This window comes from Ahaetulla prasina, chromosome 1, assembly GCF_028640845.1.
Source record: "Ahaetulla prasina isolate Xishuangbanna chromosome 1, ASM2864084v1, whole genome shotgun sequence".
In the NCBI taxonomy this organism is placed as follows: domain Eukaryota; kingdom Metazoa; phylum Chordata; class Lepidosauria; order Squamata; family Colubridae; genus Ahaetulla; species Ahaetulla prasina.
In genome coordinates this window covers 160,245,356-160,265,264 of record NC_080539.1, presented here as the reverse complement: position 1 = coordinate 160,265,264, position 19,909 = coordinate 160,245,356, and the positions used below count along the sequence as shown (strand labels likewise).

Sequence of the window (19,909 nt, the reverse complement as noted above, 5' to 3'; positions counted from 1 at the left end):
AACTGGAAGTAAATAAAATATTTTAAATGTGCTGCTAACATTGGTTAGTAAATTTCCAAATGAACCCCAAATGGTAGTCCTCAACTTGCAACCGCTTGTTTTGTGACCATTTGAAGTTACAACAGCATTGAAAAAAGTAACTTGCGACCATTTTTCACACTTATGACCATTGTAGCGTTCCCAAATTCAGTACTTGGCAACCAGGATTATGTGATCACTTTTTGCAACCTTCTAACAAACAAAGTCAATGGAGAAGCTAGATTCAGTTAACAGCCATGATACTAACGTATCAATTGCAGTGATTTGCTTAACAACAATGGCAAGAAAAGTTGTAAAAATGGAGTAAAACTCACTTAACAACTGTCTTGTTTAGCAATGAGAACTTTGGGCTCAGTTGTGGTCATAAGTCGAGGACTACCTGAATATTTTATTCACTTTGAGGATACCATACAGGTAAAATCTCCATGCAGAATAATGAACTCAAAGCAGATTTTTTTTTCCTTTCTTTATTCTGAAAAATAACATTCATTACACCTGAATATTGCAGTGATTTTATGGTTTGATCTCCTAGGGTTTTCACTGGATTTGATGACTTGCTCTGCCTGTACTAGATTAGATTTGAGATGAGAGCATATACTAATATTTTTAACCATGTAATCTGGAGCGAAATGGAACTCGGCGAAAAATACTGAATCCATTTCTGGTTACCCCAATACAAAAAAGTTGATGAGACCCTAGAAAGTGTGCAGAGAGGAATAACCAAGATGATAAAGGGTCTTGAAGGGAGCTTCAATATAATGTCCCCCCAAATCCTTCTATTCAATAGGTCAATAGGAGCTATACTATTGACCTATTGAATAGAAGGATTTGGGGGGACATTATACCTATCTTCCAGTACCTGAGGGGCTGTCATAGAGAAGAGGGGTTGACTTATCTAGGACACCAAATGGCAGAACAAGAAGTAATGGATGGAAGCTTGTTAGAGAGAGCAACCTAGAAGCAAGAAGAATTTTTCTGACAGAGCGACCAATTAATTGGTAGAATAGCTTGCCTCCTGGGGTTGTGGGTGCTCGCTGGTGGCTTTCAAAAATAGACTAGACAACTATTTGACTGGGATGGTCTAAGTCTCCTGCCTTGAGCAGGTGGATCAGAAGACCTCTGAGGTTCCTTCCAGCCCTTTGATACTATGATTCTATAGGGTGGCAAGAGTGGAAGAGAAGATTTTTTTTCTTTTGTATTTAACATTTCTCCAATGCTTCATTCTGCTGAAATGGAAGGAAGAAGATGAAGTCTAGCATACTACGGGGTTGGTAAGCCTGGGGTTTTTTCCCAAGCATTGAGTATAAGGATGGTAGATGAGCCTATTTGCGATCATTATTATTGAATGGTTTCAGACTGTCCCTGATTGTGTCTTTTCCCATTGTTTTTCTTGTGTTAAAATTGTATTTAAATATTGAGTTTTATCCTGTGTTAGTCCCCAGAGATTCAATTTTTGAAATTAGGCAGCCAAATATATGTTAACAGCATGTAGGGGAGTTCCATAGCTATTTTTTAAAAAAATCTTGTAATAAATATCAACTGTGGTTGTTGCACATTGGCTGGATTTATACACACTATATTTGTATACTGATGTAGTTAATATCAGTTAAATTATGCAGGGTTGGGTGGCTGGGGGTTCGCAGGGGTTCAGGAGAACCTCTAGCTAAATTCTGTGCAGTTCAGAGAACTCCCAAATCCCACTCCTGGCTGGCCCCGCCCACCCCTCCCTGGAATCCCCACGCGGCCCATTTTGGATGCAGGTAAGTGCAGAGCGCATGTGGAGGCTCGGGGAGGGCAAAAAACGGGCCTACTGGAAGTTTGGGAAGGCCAGAAACGGCCTCCAGAGCCCGGGGAGGCCGTTTTTGCCCTCCCAGAGTCTCGAGGAAAGCCTCCTGAGCCTGGGGAGGGCAAACCCCCCTACCTGTGGTGCAGGAGGCCGACTAGGCCACGCCCACCATGGCCACGCCCACCCAGCAACCGGGCAGAGAACCGCTTGCTAAAATTTTTGAAGCCCACCTCTGAAATTATGGCTTATTCATCAATTTTATATACTGTTGGCTTTAACCAGTTCTCAGTGGCTTATAGTCACAAAGTCAACATAATAAGAAGACAGTAACATTGTAAAATTACAGTTCTTGACTTATAACCATTCGCTTAGCGACCATTTGAGGTAATAACAGGGCTGGAAAAAATGACTGTCAGCCAGTCCTGACATGATTGTGACAGCGTCCCCATGGTCAGGTGATCGTGCTTGGCAGTTGACTTGCAGTTAAAACAGTTGCAGCATCCTCTGGATACATGATCATCATTTGTGACTTTTCCAGTTGGCTTCCCACAGGCAGAGACAATGGGGAAAGCTGGATTGAACTACTGTGGCCACAAAAAAGGTCATAAAAGCAGGTGCAAAGTTGTGATTGACTTACTTCATCACAATGTTAAATGACAAATTATGGTCAAAAGTCAAAAGGCTATCTGTATGATGGGCAAGATAAGAAAATAAAATTATGGCATTTTACAACTGCCTAAACTGTCAAGATTGTAATTCCTGTAAAAAAGGTTTATGGCCAAACTCTTCCTGAATAATGTTTGTGTACATGCAACCCAAATCTCCAGGTCTTGTCTTGCAGTGTTGGGTGTGTGTCCACACCTCTCATGACAAGTACCTCAAGCTTCTCCAGGTGGTATGAATACTCAGAAGATTGTGTTCCACCTGAAGGAGACACTCCTGAAAAAGTACCCTGCTAATAAGCTCTGGAAAGTTTTAAGATGAGAGTGTTTTGAGATAAACTATCCATAACTTGTTTTATATGGCTCTAATGGATCTCACTTGCCTGCCCAACTGAGTAGATATTTCTCATCATCATTTACATCTCAGGAAAGGGCAGATTTTGAGAAAGGCACAACATAATTGTAATGCAGAATGAGGTTTATTCCTCTGTTTGTTCTTGGCATGTACTCTCAAAAGCAATTGAAGGCATGGACGAGATCAGAATTGTTTCTTGCAGGTGACAGTCCCATATGACTTTATCAATAATCCTTGTGAAAGAATAGAATAGAATAGAATAGAATTTTTATTGGCCAAGTGTGATTGGACACACAAGGAATTTGTCTTGGTGCATATGCTCTCCGTGTACATTAAAAAAAAAAGATACGTTCATCAAGGTACAACATTTACAACACAATTGATGGTCAATATATCAATATAAATCATAAGGATTGCCAGCAACAAGTTATAGTCATACAGTCATAAATGGAAAGAGATTGGTGATGGGAACTATGAGAAGATTAATAGTAGTGCAGATTCAGTAAATAGTTTGACAGTGTTGATGGAATTATTTGTTTAGCAGAGTGATGGCCTTCGGGAAAAAACTGTTCTTGTGTCTAGTTGTTCTGGTATGCAGTGCTCTATAGCGTCGTTTTGAGGGTAGGAGATGAAATTGGCTAGCTTTAATTGCAAACCTTGACAGTGGCTCATGGAAACGGCAGGAAGCCTTCTAGGAAGCCACCCCCGCTGTCTGGGTCAAAGCAAGGAGCTGACTAGACTGTTCAAGGTCTTACAGCTCAGCCGCCCTGATCTCAGATCAGTGGCATCAGAAAATAACCTTCACAGCTTAGTATACATGCAGAGATGAAAGAGCCCTAATTCGGTGTGATTAGGCGAAGGCGCATTGGCATCCCCTTTTTGCGAGAGCAACACAGAAGAAGTCTGCATGCTCTTTGGATGCAAACAAAGCTCTATGATCAGCTGCCAATTCTGACTGTAGGGCCCTTGACAGAAAATGGATACTTTGGACACAATGCTTGCGATTCTTTTCCGGACTTAGATAGCGAAAACAAACCTTTGGTTATTGCTTATTGATACATTCATTCATTTTAAAACATTTATATAGCTGCCCATCTTATGCCCAACTCTGGGCAACTCCCAATCAAGAATTGAAATAACATAAAGACCATATTAAAACTATTAAAATTAAAAACAAAAACCTGGCTCCAAGTCAAGCTTCCAACATGCAGCCACCTCATCTCAGTTCTTAGGGGGGAAAGAAATCACTTCTTCCATGCTCTACAAAAGGCTAGGAAAGCAAAAGCCTGCCGAACTTCAGGGGAAAGAATGTCCCATAGGGAGGGAGGCTGCCCCAGAAAAGGCAGGCTTTTTAGCTCCCATAAGCTGGTAATGTTTAAGGGAAGGGACTAGGAGCATGTCCCATCCTATCTAACCTGGCAAGATAGATAAACGCTCTTAAGGGAAGGCAGTCTTACGGATAAAGTACAGAATAACAGAGTTGGAAGAGACCTTGGAGGTCGTCTAGTCCAGCCTTCTACTCAAGCAGCAGATCCGCATGCACAATATCTCCAGCTCTGCCTTGCAGCTGCTTCCAGGAAGGAAATCCTGGAAGAAATGGCACAATCCCTCTTGTCTTTCTTTTCCAAATTATTGGCTGCAGAATTCTGGTTTTGACTCCGTGCCCTGCTTTCTGCCCGCTGAGTTTTGGCCAACCAATTAAAAGTTAGCCAGGATTAAAAGGAAACACCTGAAGTCCAGGAAAGGGCTCAACTGCTGCACCAGACCAGTAGGTTCAAATTAGTCCAAGATTAACATCAGACATCAACAATCAAGAAGTAAACAATATTCCCATTCAAGAAACTGCCAAAGAAGCTAACAGCAAGCAGCCAAATCAAAAAACCTCCAAGGGTCATCCTCACCAACATTGACAGGGCAAGCCACTGGAATATAAACAGAGCAAACCCCACTCCCTACTAGCACCATTAATGTTACCTAGGTTGGGTAATGAAACATTTGCAAGAAAATCAAGCTAAGAGACACCAAGGACCTCTCCAATTGGGGCACACCCCCTGCGCACCAGCCACAACCGACACCTCCTTGAGCAGGAGCTGTAAGCCCCAGATTGCACACCAGATCAGACTAGGTAAGTGTGATTTTTTTCAGAGTCAGAGATGAAATTTCTGGGCCTGGGGATGAAAACCACAGCCACTCCATCTTGACAGGGTTATGTCAAAGCCAATTCTTCCTCATCCTTATAGCCTACAGGCACCTGACCAGCGATGCCACAGTATTACCTGTGCACAGGAGAAATATAACTGGCTATTACCAGCATACCAGACCACATGCTGATGGATGGCGTCCCGCACCCCCATCCCAAATCCTGCAAAGGTCATTGATAAGTGCAACCAATGCTATTTCAGAGCTGTGTCCCAGTGTGAACCCAGACTTAAAAGGTTCCAGATAATCCGCTTCATTCAGGACTCTTTGTAGCTGTGGGCCAACCACCTAAGTGTATGCAGTAATGGTAATCATGTTCTCTGCCTTTGCTTTATCTTATCAAGTGTAGGAATAATAATGTGCTACCTTCCAGGATAGAGAAACATGCTTATTAGAGGATTGTATAAGGAAAAGGAATGGAGTTCTGAATGTCTTAATGTAAGTATTATTGGGTTTATGGTAGCCCTCTGCTTCAACTGATAGGTAATGGAGGATAATTTGATGAGGCGGATTACTAATGGCCTTTTTATTCGCATATGCATTGATTTGGGTCCGGGTGCTACATACCTTGGTATCAAAATGTGGAGATTACAGAATTGAACAATGGAGAATGGGAATTAAAGTTTGCAATCTGTCAAGGATCAGGAAGAAGAGGAATCCTGTTAGCATTTGGATAGGGAGTTGGGGAAAAGTGTGAGGAAATAATGGTGAATTATTTGTCATAGGATTCAGTACTTTGGTTTTAAAATGCAATGGTAATCCAAGTAGTAACATTGGCATGAAACTGGAGTTTGTAGAATGTACGATGTATTTTGAGTTGGACTGTACAAAAGTAGACTTTTTAAATACTTACTGTGTAAAAACAATCTTAGCAACAGCATACCAAAAAGCGAAACATTCCCAGAGCCTACCGCAAGTCTTCTGCTATCAAAAGTCTTCTGCTATCAGAAAAATTCCCCGTTGTTGTGCAGGGGGAATTTTAGAAATAAATCTGCAATCAGATATGGCTAAGTAGGTTCTACCGCACTGTTTTGAAGGACATATTCCTCATACTGTATTTTCTGCTGAAATGCTAAACTGCAATTTTATGGCCATATTTACACTTATTTGGTAAGCTCAGAGGGAAAGAAGGGAACTCGCAGTTCTGCTCAATTTGTACTTCAGGTGAGACAACATGTACTGTGTTATCCAATAGGCTACAGCTGGTTTTTTAAGAGAAGGTGGGAAGTCTTCAAATATGAAGGACATATGCATATGGCCATTCAGTCTTGAGTTTTTGTGAACCAAATTCTTGAAACTGTTAACATTGTTATAGTAAGTTCTCTGTGGCATCTCTGAAACTCCATTTCTGACTTTGATGGGAGGGGTAAGTGTTCTTCTTAGAACATTGTCTTCTTGACACTTTTATCTTGTTACAACATTTCTAAGGAGTAGATAGCTCAAGGAGAGGTTACTGAAATAACAGAGATATTTTGGAACAGTTTGGTAGAGTTTGGGAAATGAGGACCATTGGCACCATTGCAACTTTTTGTCATGTGCTTACTTGGTTTTTGGAAGGTAAATACCTTATTACTTGCTTAGTATCTCTGCACTTGGCAGCCCTTAGACCTATTCCTGTAGGCCATGATTATATAAGTTTCAGAACAATTATTAACTTTATCATACATGACGGGGAAAAGCTTGCATTTCACATCACATGTTCTAGTTTTATGGTGAATTGATGCAGCCAGTCTTGTTAGCTCAGCAGTGGTCAGTATTATTCAATAGTTCTGCTTTCTAGCACAATTCAAGTAACCTATATATTTGTCATTCATTTTATGTTAACAGTTTGAATCAAACCATGTTTTTAACAACCTGTGACAATTCAATTAAACATTCTTTTAAAATGTACTTTCCTTTTTTCTAAGGTAGAGTTTCTTTCCTCCTATTGCTTCTGGCTTAATCGATGGGGTTGTGCCTTCCTGGAGGAAATAGCTAAAAATGTCATGGAAAGGCCTTGACCCCAATACTTTGGTGTTGTCTGATCCTTATAATCTGTCTCTTTAATAAGACATTTATTATAATATCTCCTGTTTACAAGCAGACATTCTCCTATCAAGGATGCAGCCTTGCTTTGATATGTCTGAAAAAGGGAATCCTACCTCAACGCGATGATTCAACATGGAAATTTTACCTTGCCTGTCTCTTCCAAGGACAGCTTTCTGTCTGACCAGACCCATGCCAGAAGGTGTGGGTGTTGGAAACAGAATAAGGAGAGTTACCACAAGGAGTTTACAAAAAAAACCCTCACAACTGAAATGGAAAAGCTGGAATAGAAAGCCAAGTGTTAAAGACACTTGCTCTTTTTCCAGATCCCGCTCGCTGAGATGCTGCATTCAGCTCTGAAGTCTTCTACCATACTAGAGGCAGTGCTGCCTTGACTATATCTGTTACTCACCCATACATGTTCCCCTCAAACTCTTGTCCATTAACTATTTAAAAGGTTAGCCATATCCTTAATGGGGTTCACAGTATATCTAGACTAGACTATCTAGACCAAGGGTCTCCAACCTTGGCAACTTCAAGACTTGTGGACTTTGCTGGTTGAGGAATTCTGGGAGTTGGAAGTCCACAAGTCTTAATGTTGCCAAAGTTGAGACCCCGATCTAGACTAAGAAGAAGTCAACGTTTTGGGTGACACCTCACCCTTTGACACCGAGAGATTTGGAATGATAAGAACATGCCATGAGAGCTCTTAAAAAATAGCTGCTGGGAAGAAGGGGGGCAGGCAGCTGTGTGATTTGTAAATTAACACAGTTAATGTAGCCAGTCTCAAAATACCCATTTGCCAAGTGGCTTCCTACCCAATGCTGCATTTATCTTGGAGAGGGATGGGGAGATAGACAATTTCCCAAACAAAGCATGGTGTGGTCACCCGGCATTTTGATTTTTGAAGCATGCCTCTCGAAGCCAGAGCAATTCATGGAAACAATGACAGTGCCACAAGTAGTCTACTTAGCAGCATGGGAGTTTCCCACAGAATTTTGTTTTAATTGAACGAATATTTTGAAAGTCAGCAGGAGTAGGGAGCCTGGTAATTGCCCAGGGAGGTGTCTGTGGGCACACTGGGGCTCACAGATAGCACACTGTTATCCTGGTTTAGACCTTCAGGTTAGAACCCCAACAGGCAAGAGTTCATGCCTATTTACTTATAGGCAAGCCACTACTTGACTGTATATATAATCCAATTAAAGAACTCTGGAATTTTTTAAACTAATCAGTTGGGAAGAATGTTTGAAATACAATTGGCAGTGGTTGGATGAATTATTAGTGCAGCTCATTAGGATTTTGCATTTAGGTAATTAGAAGGCAGAACTTCCTGCCTCATTGAGCCGAAGTAATAAAACTTTGCAGGCTTTTAAATATCCTTTTCTTTCTCTGGATTTCACAAGTAAGACAAATGAAACCAAAGTGAGCTGATAGGAGTTGATGATGTACATCCAGCCATCTTAATTGGAGCTCAGAAAAAAACAACTGACCTCCTTGTTATTCTTGCCTACGGTAGTTGCTGCCAGGTGACAGGCCTATACTTGAATTGAGCAGAACATATCCTTCTCTTGCAATAGTGGAATCTGTGCCAGCCTAAGACACCTTGTAACGTGAAGCAAAGCCCAAACCTTCCCACCCTGGCCCCTGCCCCAGTCTAAAGCTGAGCCTTGCCTCCACCTCTCAGGCGCTGGTTCCTCCTTTACCGATTCCTCCTTTGCCCTCTTGCAGGGGTGGGCTAGCCCTGAATTGAGTACTGGTTGTCTCTGCCAACTGTAGTTTGTGCCATTCCTTTTGAGGTGCATGTAGCATTCGTTTCCTAAAATGGAGCAGATCAGACATTTTGGTTTCTTCTCTACCATAGTCTTTGTTGGAATGAATGGCCCGAAATATTTATTGAGTACCTGATTTCCTGCCTGAGAAATTGAAGATAGATATCTGTGGCTTTTGGTTTACTCAGTTTAACATAGTTGGCATAATAGCAGCCTATTATATATCTGTTTCAGATATTCCTGGGAAGTTGCCCTTCCCAATTATGAACTGAAAAAAATAATAATAGAATTTTACTGTGTTTTTTCCTCATTTGAATGCAATGTGAGAAGAAAGTTGCTGGAGTCACTTGACCTTTTTTTATTAATTGCTTTTCTAGAATTTTTGTGAGTTTTACCATAAAGATGGGATCAAATTAACAGGACAAATACAGCTAAGCTAACATTTCCATGGAGTCATTCTTACAATTAGGCCTCATATCGATTTGTCTTATAACACAGTGTGAGGCTAAATATGGGAAACTTGCAGTTTGAAATCTAATAGCTAATGTGTGTATGAGCAACTGACATTAAAATGTCTTGGCACACAATAAAACCCAGTCTTTAAAAGCCAAGGATTGAAAAATAACTTGTAGATTGCTGAAATTTCTGCTCTTTTATTATCTATACTGTTGCCTTTAAGACACATATCTACGTTCAAATTGCTTGGTGAAATAAAGTTACAAGCATGTCTGGCTACTTATGAGAAGATGGGTAAGCTTACTTCTCTACCCAGAGGTCTCCCCTCTAGCTGTTTTCCATACTTCAGGTGGGTGCTACTTTTAACTAACTGCACACCTGTGTAGGACAAGCTTGTACAAGAAAAGAGTCTGAATATACTTCACATTGTATGGATAGTAAAATTAAAATCAAATAGTGTTTGCAGTTTCTTACTTTTAATTAGGATAGGGGTCGTTCAAAAGTAAATGGTTTCGTGTGCTTTTTGCGCTGGGATTGGAATTGGTGGTGCTCCAAATAATTCATTCAAATCTGTTTTGTTTTTCCCCCAAAGCTTAATTCTGTACATTTGAAAGAAAAAAAATCATGTCCATGTGTGATATGTTGCCTGAAAATTAATTTACTGGTTTTCATTTAAAAGATGTAAACCTGATTAATAACCATATCAGGTGGGGAAATTCTGCTATTGAATAAAACCGCTGGCAGGAGGTACTGCAGCCAAGCTGTTGGCGTCTTACGTTTTCTAACAACCTATAGTTGAGAGTGGTATGATTTATAGCAATGCTTCTCAACTGCGACAACTTCAAGATGTGTGGACTTCAACTCCCAGGATTCCCCAGTCCACCACAGAGGCCAGGCTAGTACCAGTATCCTCTACCGTCTGTGCCAAAGATGAAGCTTTCAATTTTCCATTCAGTCTTAGTGTTCATAACCAATCTATTGGTCACTATTCATTATTCACTGTTATTGTCCCATTAATTTTTTACTTATTTTACTTTACTGTTTAAATAGTGGACAGACTATTACAGCTCCTCAAGTACTGAAAGACTGCTATCTTTGTTAGATTAGACATACATAATTCCCTCAGTTGTTCATCATATGCAGAGGTGGGCTGATGCCGGTTCAGACTGGTTCGCCTGAACCAGTTGATCCGATTCTGCATGGTTCGGAGAATCAGCAAATCGGACCACCGGCTGACCCCACCCGTCTCTCTCTCTCTCTCTCTCTCTTTCTCTCTCTCCCTCCCTCCCTCCCTCCCTCTCATACACACACACACACACACACACACACACACAAAGAGAGAGAGGTTCCATCTTTCGTCCCACTCCTACCGAGACCCCTGGATTCCCTCCCCAACCCTGCCTGTCCCATACAGGTACCACCCACATAAGTGACCTAGAGTTGGCCATGCCCACTCAGTCACATGAACCCACTCAGCCACGCTCACCCAGCCAATCATTAGGGCACAGAACCGGTTGTTAAAAAATTATGACCCCATCACTGATCATATGGTTTAGCCTCTTGTCATCTTCAATGCTCTTCTCTGCACTCTTTCTGAGGAATTTTCTGCATAGATAGCTTAGTGCAGAAAGCACAAACATGCTACTAGGAATACTTGCTTTTCATTCCATCTCCAACTTTTCTTTCTTAATAGCAAGTAGGTAAATTATTAATGGCTAACTTGATTTCTCTATGGAGAGAAAGAAATTATTAATCCTGCTGTTCCTTTACAAGTGGAAAAACAATTTCAGTGACCTACTGACATAACTTAAAGCAGAATGGAAATATATAATCAAGCAATATAGATAAGATGGCTCTGCACATGTCTTTCTCTGAAGAGCATTGTATGGTGAGGCCCAAAGGGAATATAGAGCTATTGCTTCACAGTCACTAGCCAAAGTTGTGTTTATTTTTATTAATTAAATGTTTATGCCGCCCATCTTCCCAAAGGATGACTTTGGCCAGTGTGGCTATATTGTGGCTGTTATCTCAAGTTATTCATGCAGACCAGTTCATAGTCATAGATTAGATCAGAGAGATCTGGGGGTATAAAATAACTTTCGTTATAAAATACATGAGGGGAAGATACGATGGGGATTAATCTTAATATTATCAGTGTGAGGGGAGCAAAGGTAATGTTTATTTGTAGGAATGTAATACTAAAGGACTTCAAGTGGCTCATCAGATTAGATCAGGGGTCCTCTTAGCAACTTGTGGACTTCAACTCCCAGAATTCACCAGCCTGCAATGGTTATTGTTTCTAAAAGGTGTTTTCATTCTTCCTAACACTTTCTTCTTATGATCTATATTAGAAGGTGGTCGACCTCAGTAGAGATTTTAAGAGATAGGTTGTCGTTTTATGAGAGCTTTATTGTAATGACACTGTTCTAGTGTGGAAGAACTGGACTATGATTTGTAAGGCTCTGTGGCTTGATGTTTCATCCATAGTTGGGTTAATGCTGTTAAAGAAGTTCACCACACAATTATTTAAGGAAATAGATTAAATGTTGGCAAAAGTTTGCGTGATATTTAATGGTAGCAAACTTTTGCCAACATTTAATCTATTTCCTTAAAGGGTGTGGGTTATCCCAGGCCCCTATTGGGTTATCCCAGGCCCCTGTTGAAAGAGACCCATCTTCATCATAATGTAAGATCCATCAACATGTAGAAGGGCTAATTGCTTAGATTCCTGCTCCAGAAACAAACCCATGAAAATTGATTGTTCTGGGGCTTCTCTGATATCTAAAAACATCTCAGGCTAACAGAACAAAAGGAAAACCATTACAGAATACCCACATGTGTACATTTGCACAAACAGTAAAAGACACACACACACAGAGAGAGAGAGAGAGAGAGAGAGAGGTGGATGGTTCTGAATCCTATGAATGCCTGACTTTTATGTATTTCTGTTGCTAAACCAGGCAGTTGTTAAGGGAGTTTTGCCCCCATTTTTTGACATTTTTGCTACAGTTGTTAAACAAATCATTGCAGTTGTTAAGTGAATCTTGTTTGTTAAGCGAATCTGGCTTCCTCCATTGACTTTGTGTATGGGAAGCTGGCTGGGAAGGTTGTAAATGGTGATCACATGTCCCTTGGACAGTCATAATACATGCCAGTGGCCAAGTACCCAAAATTTGTTCATATGACCATGGGGATGCTGCAACAGTTGTAAGTGTAAAAACCAATCGTAAGTCACTTTTTTTCAGTGCTGTTGGTTGTAAATCAAGGACTAACTGCAGGTATATCATCGAAAATGCAAATGCAAAATGCAAATGCAAAAAATGTCTGTGCTATAGAATTTCTTCAAGCAGGATAATTTTGATTATTCTTCACTGCGACCATGGATGAACCTTCACTTTATAGCCTATAGCATGCGAAGCGGAGTTTGAATGGCTTGAGCCAAGAGTAGAGTTGATTTATTTTTTCAATGTTGAATTATCATAGTATGGCCTTTGACTTATTTTCTTCTCCAAGCATTTATATTACATGCATCCCCAATACAGTAAGGAATAGTAGGCTCTCTTTCCAGAAAAAAATACAGGTGTGCTGTGTGTCCATGCAAAGGCCGTGAGAGGGGCAATATAAAATCTTGCATCCTAGCCAGCATAATGAGTGTTTAATTAGTATTCAGTCATGTGGCCTGTTCAGTTAGCTAGATGTATTCTAATATATATAATACAATGATTTTCTATTCTAAAGCAACCAATGGACATCAGTCTACCCCCTGAGGACCAGGATTCATCTGGAGATGACGATGATTCATTTTCTGGTTTATCATCGGGTGCAGGTATGCTTAGTTCTCTGTTCTTCTATTGTAAATAAAACTCTTGCTTAAGTGCTTAAGGGGCCTCTGGTGGCTCAGCAGACTAAGTCTGTTTATTATTAACACAGCTGCTTGCAATTACTGCAAGTTCAAGTCCCACTAGGCCCAAGGTTGACTCAGCCTTCCATCCTTTATAAGGTAGGTAAAATGAGGACCCAGATTGTTGGGGGCAATAAAAGTTGACTTTGTATATAATATACAAATGGATGAAGACTATTGCTTAACACAATGTAAGCCGCCCTGAGTCTTCGGAGAATGGCGGGATATAAATTCAAATAAAAATAATAATTAAAAAAAAGTGTTAACATAGGGAATTAACATTTATTGCCAGGAGAGCAATAATGATTATTGCTTCAGAAAATTTGGAAAGGGGGTTAAAGAAATTCATACAATATAAGGTTTCCAGTTGCTGAATTTCTCTATGGTTGCATGCTACCTTATAATAAATCCAAGTTGTACAACCTGAGGTCACGTTTGCTCCTAATATTTATAAATTTATTTATAAATAAACTCCTAATAAAGTCTGCATCGCCTAGAAATCCCCATAGACGCTCTCTAGCTGCATTTTAAAAATGTGATATAAAGGAATGCTATTAAATAGAAGGTTGAAGAAAATATAAACATAAACACTATAATTTAAGTGCTATATGAAATGAGATTGAGGTTTAGTACTGCCCATGGCTTAGAAAAGGTGATACACCTTTGTCCCTTTAGAGCAGAATTCCCTAACCTTTCCGGGTTGGTGGCACAGAGGGAAAAGAGGGGATGATTTTGTGAGAGGGAAAAGCACATGTGCACGCGAGTGCACGCAACATTTGCAGCGACGTGAGCTCAGGTGCTGGGAGCACCCACAACAACGTGAGCACAAGTGGGGCCATATGCACGCACAGAGGCACCGCACCAGCCGGTCCCTCACGCGGCCCAGTGGCAATTACACTACTAGGCCACAGACCACAGGTTGGGGACCCCTGTTTTAGAGAGCAAAGGGATTTGCATTAAACAAGAAGGGAAAGAGCTCTTCCAAGGCAATGATCGGATAAGAGGGACTTTAGCGTGGGCTGAGAAACTAATTTGAGAAAACATCTCAGACAAGCCCCTCCCTAGTTCACGCGAAGATAAAATGAGGGAAGGGGAAAAGCACATTCAGACTCGCAAGATTCTGCTACTATGTAAAAGTAGTGCTGACCTACATAGCATTTGTTTCTTAGTGTGGCCTACCTTGTAGAGTCCATAAATCAAAGGTGACATTCCTTAAACTGGAACGGCTTAGGAAGGAGTAGTGACAAAGGACTATCATCCTCATATTCTTTTTGTAAGCCTTTTGGAGGGCTAGGTAGGCTTTGTTTAATCTGGCAGGTCTCATTTTAGCAAATAAATGTTGCAAAGGCTTGTAACGTCTTCAAATACAGGGGAACAGAAGAGTTTTTGCAGCATTGGTAAGGAACATTCGGATGACATCAAGTGGGATTATTAAAAATGTGGGGTGGAATTCTTCAGACTATTTGGCCAAGGTTTCTCTTACTGTAGCATTATACTTTACTTTCGAATCCTGATTAAAATTAATTTTGATGTTAGGTTCTCCGATAGAAGATGAAGTGATTGCCTACAATGTTCCATTACAAGAAAGCACAAATACTTCTCTGATGCCTGAAGTTTCTACCAGCTTTAGAGATGCTCAAACAAAGGTTCAAGTAACAGACAGCCCTGCGGAAGATTATTCAAGGGTACCTGTCTCTACAGCAAGCATACCCGAGTTTCCAGATACTGCTGTCGTATCCAAGGAGCCACCAGTAACTCTCGAAGGCTTTGACTCAATTACGGAGCCAGACACAACAAAACCTGCTGCGTTGACAACAAGCCTCCCAATAGCACATCACGTTTCCACAGCCAGAATTACGACTTCTCGGGCTGCTAGCACAGTCAAATTCATTGATATTCAAGACGAATCTAATATTGACGAAACACGCTCGCTTGGCATGGTGCCAGAAAGTGAGAGAAATTTGAATAGTGCCCTACCCACTGTAGTGTCTTCTACTGCTGTAACGGATAACTCTCCACTACCTGAAAATGATGGCTTCCAAGAATATGGTTCTGGTGATCAGGTAAGAATAAGATAAATAATTGACTGCAGTATGTTGGAACACAAGTGCTTTGGAATACTTTTCCTAGTACTTTCGTCACTTCTTAGTTATCAGTTACTCCTGATACATATTAAAATTTAACTGTTTTAGATGCAGGCTTTGGAACGTGTGACACAGTGCTGGATCCCTTGGGATACATGGATGTGTATTTAAAATATAGGGGCCTTGAAACTTAACATCATTTATGTCTCTTTCTTCCAAACAGGGAGATTTTATATTTTCAACACATGAGGAAAATCAAATGAATGCAAAGGACGTTGAAACAGAAAATAGGATGGCCGATACAGAAGCCAAGGACGCAAAATCCGAAGGGTTAATGGACAGGAAAGAAGTGCTAGGAGGTAGGCCTGTGTTTGTTTTGGGGTGTATTAGGACTGTGCAGCACTTCAGATTTAGTTCCAAAAATATATTTGGAGCAGTGCATGGAGATACAAATATGCCACCTATCTATAATACTTTAAAGTTGTTGTTCTTCCAAGGTCAAGTAGTTGGCCCTACTCTCCTCAAACCTGCTACATAACCCTGAGAGAAGACACCATTGTTTTAAAGATCTGTAGATCTACTAAATTCATGCTCCTACAAGTACTGAAACACCATTTGGGAACTGAAACTCAAATATTGCATAGGTCTGGTATTTATGTATCTACAAATGTATATGTATGTATCTGAACGGGGTATATGTTATTTCTGTATATTGAAATGCACCAACCCTCCATATAAATTTATGTATGTTCAATACATTGGTTTACATTCATGGTTGAACAGCCAACACTGTTTTCTGTATAATATTAATTGTTTTATATCAATGTCTATAATGGACGTTATTTCTGACAGAATGTGACAGTTACTGCAGGGCATTACAACAGAGCTTAAAGATGCTCACAACTAGTTGGTCTTGGTCATGGATTTTAAAGCCAAAATCTAGAATCAAATAGTTGAATGGCTCAGATAAAGGTGTGTGCAAAAGGAAATCACACACCTTTATGCAACTAGATTATTTGTAAAGCCAATTAAAATATAACTCTGATGTTGTGGATGTCTTTTCCTCTCCCCTCCTCTCCTCTCCTCTCCTCTCCTCTCCTCTCCTCTCCTTTCCATTCCTTTCTTTTCCTTTCCTTTTTTCTTCTTTCCCCTTTTCCTTTCCTTTCCCCTTTCCTTCCCTTTCCCTTTCCCCCTTCTTCCCTTTCCCTTTCCCCCCTCCCCCCCTCTTCCCTTCCCTTTCCTTTTCCCTTCCCTTCCCTTCCCTGCAATGAAGAGGGACCCAATAATCATTTCTTTCTGCTGCCCATCCATAGTTCTTTATTTTGGTACATTTATCCTTCATTCTTTCCTCAGAGAACTATGGATTTTCTTCATATTGCTAAATTTGTTCCATTGTGCACTATAATCTCAAATTTTCTTTTAGCAATGACTTCTAAGAATGTGTCTAGCATTTTGAAATCATGACATTTTGCATTAGTTTTTTCCGATGTTTTTAGGTGGTTATCATCCTTAATATTTCAAAAGAGTATTGTGGGTCTGATGTGAACTTTCTTATAACGATATGTTTATACCTTTGCTAATACCTGGAGCCTGGCAAATCATGAACCACAGAAGTCAGCTGAGGCAGAGAAACTAGTAGCTGTTGAAGCAAATGTTCATATGTTAAAGATCCTATAATTATTTTAAAGATTGTAAAGATGTGCACAAAAGTTGATTGAAAATACTTTTACCATAAACAGAGATTGCTTTTGAGGATATGGGAGAAAAAAGATGGCTGTTTAGATTGCTTTATCTTTTGAATTCAGTATACAGAATTTCCTTGATGATATCCTTTGGCAATAATCTCCCTCAGAGGTTAGAACAACCTCTCTTTCCACTTTGGTTCTAGCTTGAAAATGTAAACGTTATCCTTTTTTTCTCCCACAGGAGTCATCGCTGGTGGACTCGTAGGCTTACTCTTTGCTGGATTCCTAGTTGCATTCATGCTATATAGAATGAAGAAAAAAGATGAAGGAAGTTATTCATTGGATGAGCCAAAACAATCGAATGGAGGCTATCAAAAACCACACAAGCAAGAAGAATTCTATGCATGAACACACTGAGCGAAAACTAAAGACCGTTTTCTTATTCCTGGACATCATGAGTTCTCGCTGCAATTTAAAAGGGGGGAAAACTAAAAGCCATAAGACTGAATCTAAGGCTCTGCCTCCTTGCCATTGGGAACTATAATTTCTCCAAAGTCAATCGGGATTAATAAAAACCTTACCTGCTTTCTTGCACAAAAGATTACCTGTAAAGTGGGACTTCCTATCTTGTCTAAAGACTCCTAGGGGAAGATAAGGAATCAACTGTATATATATATGTGTGTATATATATATATAGTCTTGATGTCTTACGAACGCACCGAGGAATTCGTATGGTACAATATGTGTGTTGTCAGAGATTACACCCCCCTCCCTCCCCAGCAAAATTGGCTAGCCACATTTTAGAAAATAATCTTTTTAAAGACAACGGTGTGGCTTTCGGCAGTTAATTTTCCCCATTTTGGCCATTAATGCTAAGTCCCTGAATAAATAAGCCAATAGTGTGGGAAGTCCACCTGAAAAGTTACAGATCTGACCAGAGAGGTGGAGTTCTCTAATAGAAGTATGATTCCACTAGAGCTCAGTGGGAGAAATGGTGTATCACCGATGCTTCAAATTCTGAAGCAACCACCTAGGGAAGTAGATATTTAAGACGTTCACCCCTTTTCCTCTTCTTTTGATCTTACTGCAATATCTCTGCTGCTCGCTGCACAAAACCCCCACGCCAGTCCTAGCATTGGGACCAGTACTTTTTCTCTACCTCTTCTGCACTGAGTTTTTGATAATGGCTTCTCAACACTGCCGCCTTGAAACTTCTCTCGCATAGTATCTAGAATGCCAGGTGTGGCCTGCAACTTACAGGATAAAGCATGCCAAGGCTAATGAGGGTTCCTGTTTCTGCCAAATCCCAGGGATTAGAATCCTATTAGATTGGTGTTTGCAGTAGGAATTCAGGGAGCGCACCTTTTTGACATGCAGGGCCTAGGGGAATTATGTACATGGGTGATGACTTTTATCTCGGTCCAGCCGAGAACATTAAGAGATTTTGAAGTTCAAAGATCTTCAGAAATTATTTTGTGTAGAAGAGGGAGGTAGGAATGGATTGTGTGCCTTCATCACCGTTGTGGTGTCCCAAATTTAATGTCGGGAGGTGATGGCTCGGTTTTGTATCACTGGGACCAAATCAATGAATGTTGGCACTTCTGAACCAGTATTTAAGTGTGTTCGCCATGTTTGGAAAAGACGATGATCTCTCCTAACAGGAAAATTTCTGTTTAGAATAAAGAAGCATAGACATATTATTTCCGTAATGCACAGGAGGAGGATATGGATGTGAATAATCTATACCGCAATGTTTTGTAGAGGTTTTGGGTTTATAAGAAAACACTTGCATCCAATTTAGGCTCTTTGTTTCATCATTTTTTTGGTTTGCAATATATTTTTCTGCTTCTAGCAAAGTTTAGATAAAAGGATGGGGCTACACTAGTGCACTGTGAGGAAATATGCAATGTTCAGCTGGAGTAAATATTTCAGAAGGAGCATAATTGTGACTTGCTGCCCACTGCACAGTTGGTGCCTTTCTTATCTCTTCCTGTTGGAAAGACCCTTGATGGGTTACAAGCTTCAGTGAGTGAAAACAGGCTGTCAGCTTCTTACAGTACCAAGAAACTATATGGTGAAGTTTTTAAGTAATGTGTCCTTTTTATGTATGGAAAATATGATCATTGACTTTCTCAGACATAGGAAATACTTTTCTTTTTCAGGCAAAGAATAAAACTCGTGGTTTTTTTTTTAATGGTCAAGCTTGAAAATAGAATCTTGAAACTAAAAAGTACAATCAATTGCTGATTTTTTTGTTTGTTTTGTATTCCACAACCATACACATGCAATAAAAAGGCAGTCGGTCAAAATAAGTTTGTCTCACGTCATTTACCTGAAAAACGTTTTTCTACTCATTTTCTACTTTTTTCCCCATGTTTTGAATTGCAAGGTTATTTGGGAGAGGGAGGGGGACTTAGAATACAAGGACCCTTGCTTGCTTGTTCCTGTTTAGCTTGGTTGACTGAAATGCATCTAAAAATGTGCATGCTTCCATTTAGTGAAAAAAGCAATGGCTTTCTCCTGGGCTGTTTCCAGATGGATTGATCAAGAAGCATTTAGAACTATTTGAAAAATATGCAACCTGAGCATTAAAAAACAAGATAGAATATTGTCCCAAAGTTGCCTTTCCAAAAGCTGCTGAAGCTTCTTGAATGAGAAGTGTAACGTTTTCAAAAGAAAAAAAAAATAAGCCAAGAAAGTTCTTAGTTCACTTTTGGAAAAGCACCTTTGAGACAACCATGACCTTGGATGATGGAGAATCTCCATAGACATAAAGGGTAGAATATTGGTCAAAATGAGCACACACCTATCCTACCTTAGTCATGCGCTGAAATGTTAAAGATGCAAAAAATGCCTGTTAAAGGCAGACAATTCGCAGAGGTTTATTTCTAGTGTAAGGGAAGATGTGAAGGTCTATTATGAGGGCAACTTACTGGTCAGTTTGA

General features: G+C 40.1%; 1 protein-coding gene across 1 annotated transcript in view; it reads left to right on the top strand.

Annotated features, from left to right (window-relative positions):
• SDC1 (syndecan 1) overlaps window positions 1–19,276 on the top strand; it is a 31,515-nt gene extending 12,239 nt beyond the window's left edge. Inside the window, exons 2-5 of the mRNA XM_058179476.1 lie at window positions 13,033–13,120; window positions 14,732–15,258; window positions 15,503–15,638; window positions 17,206–19,276. Coding sequence (XP_058035459.1) covers window positions 13,033–13,120; window positions 14,732–15,258; window positions 15,503–15,638; window positions 17,206–17,372 — 918 coding nt within the window. The 3' untranslated portion in view covers window positions 17,373–19,276. The remainder of the gene's footprint in view (window positions 1–13,032; window positions 13,121–14,731; window positions 15,259–15,502; window positions 15,639–17,205) is intronic.
• The last annotated feature ends 633 nt before the right edge of the window (window positions 19,277–19,909 follow it).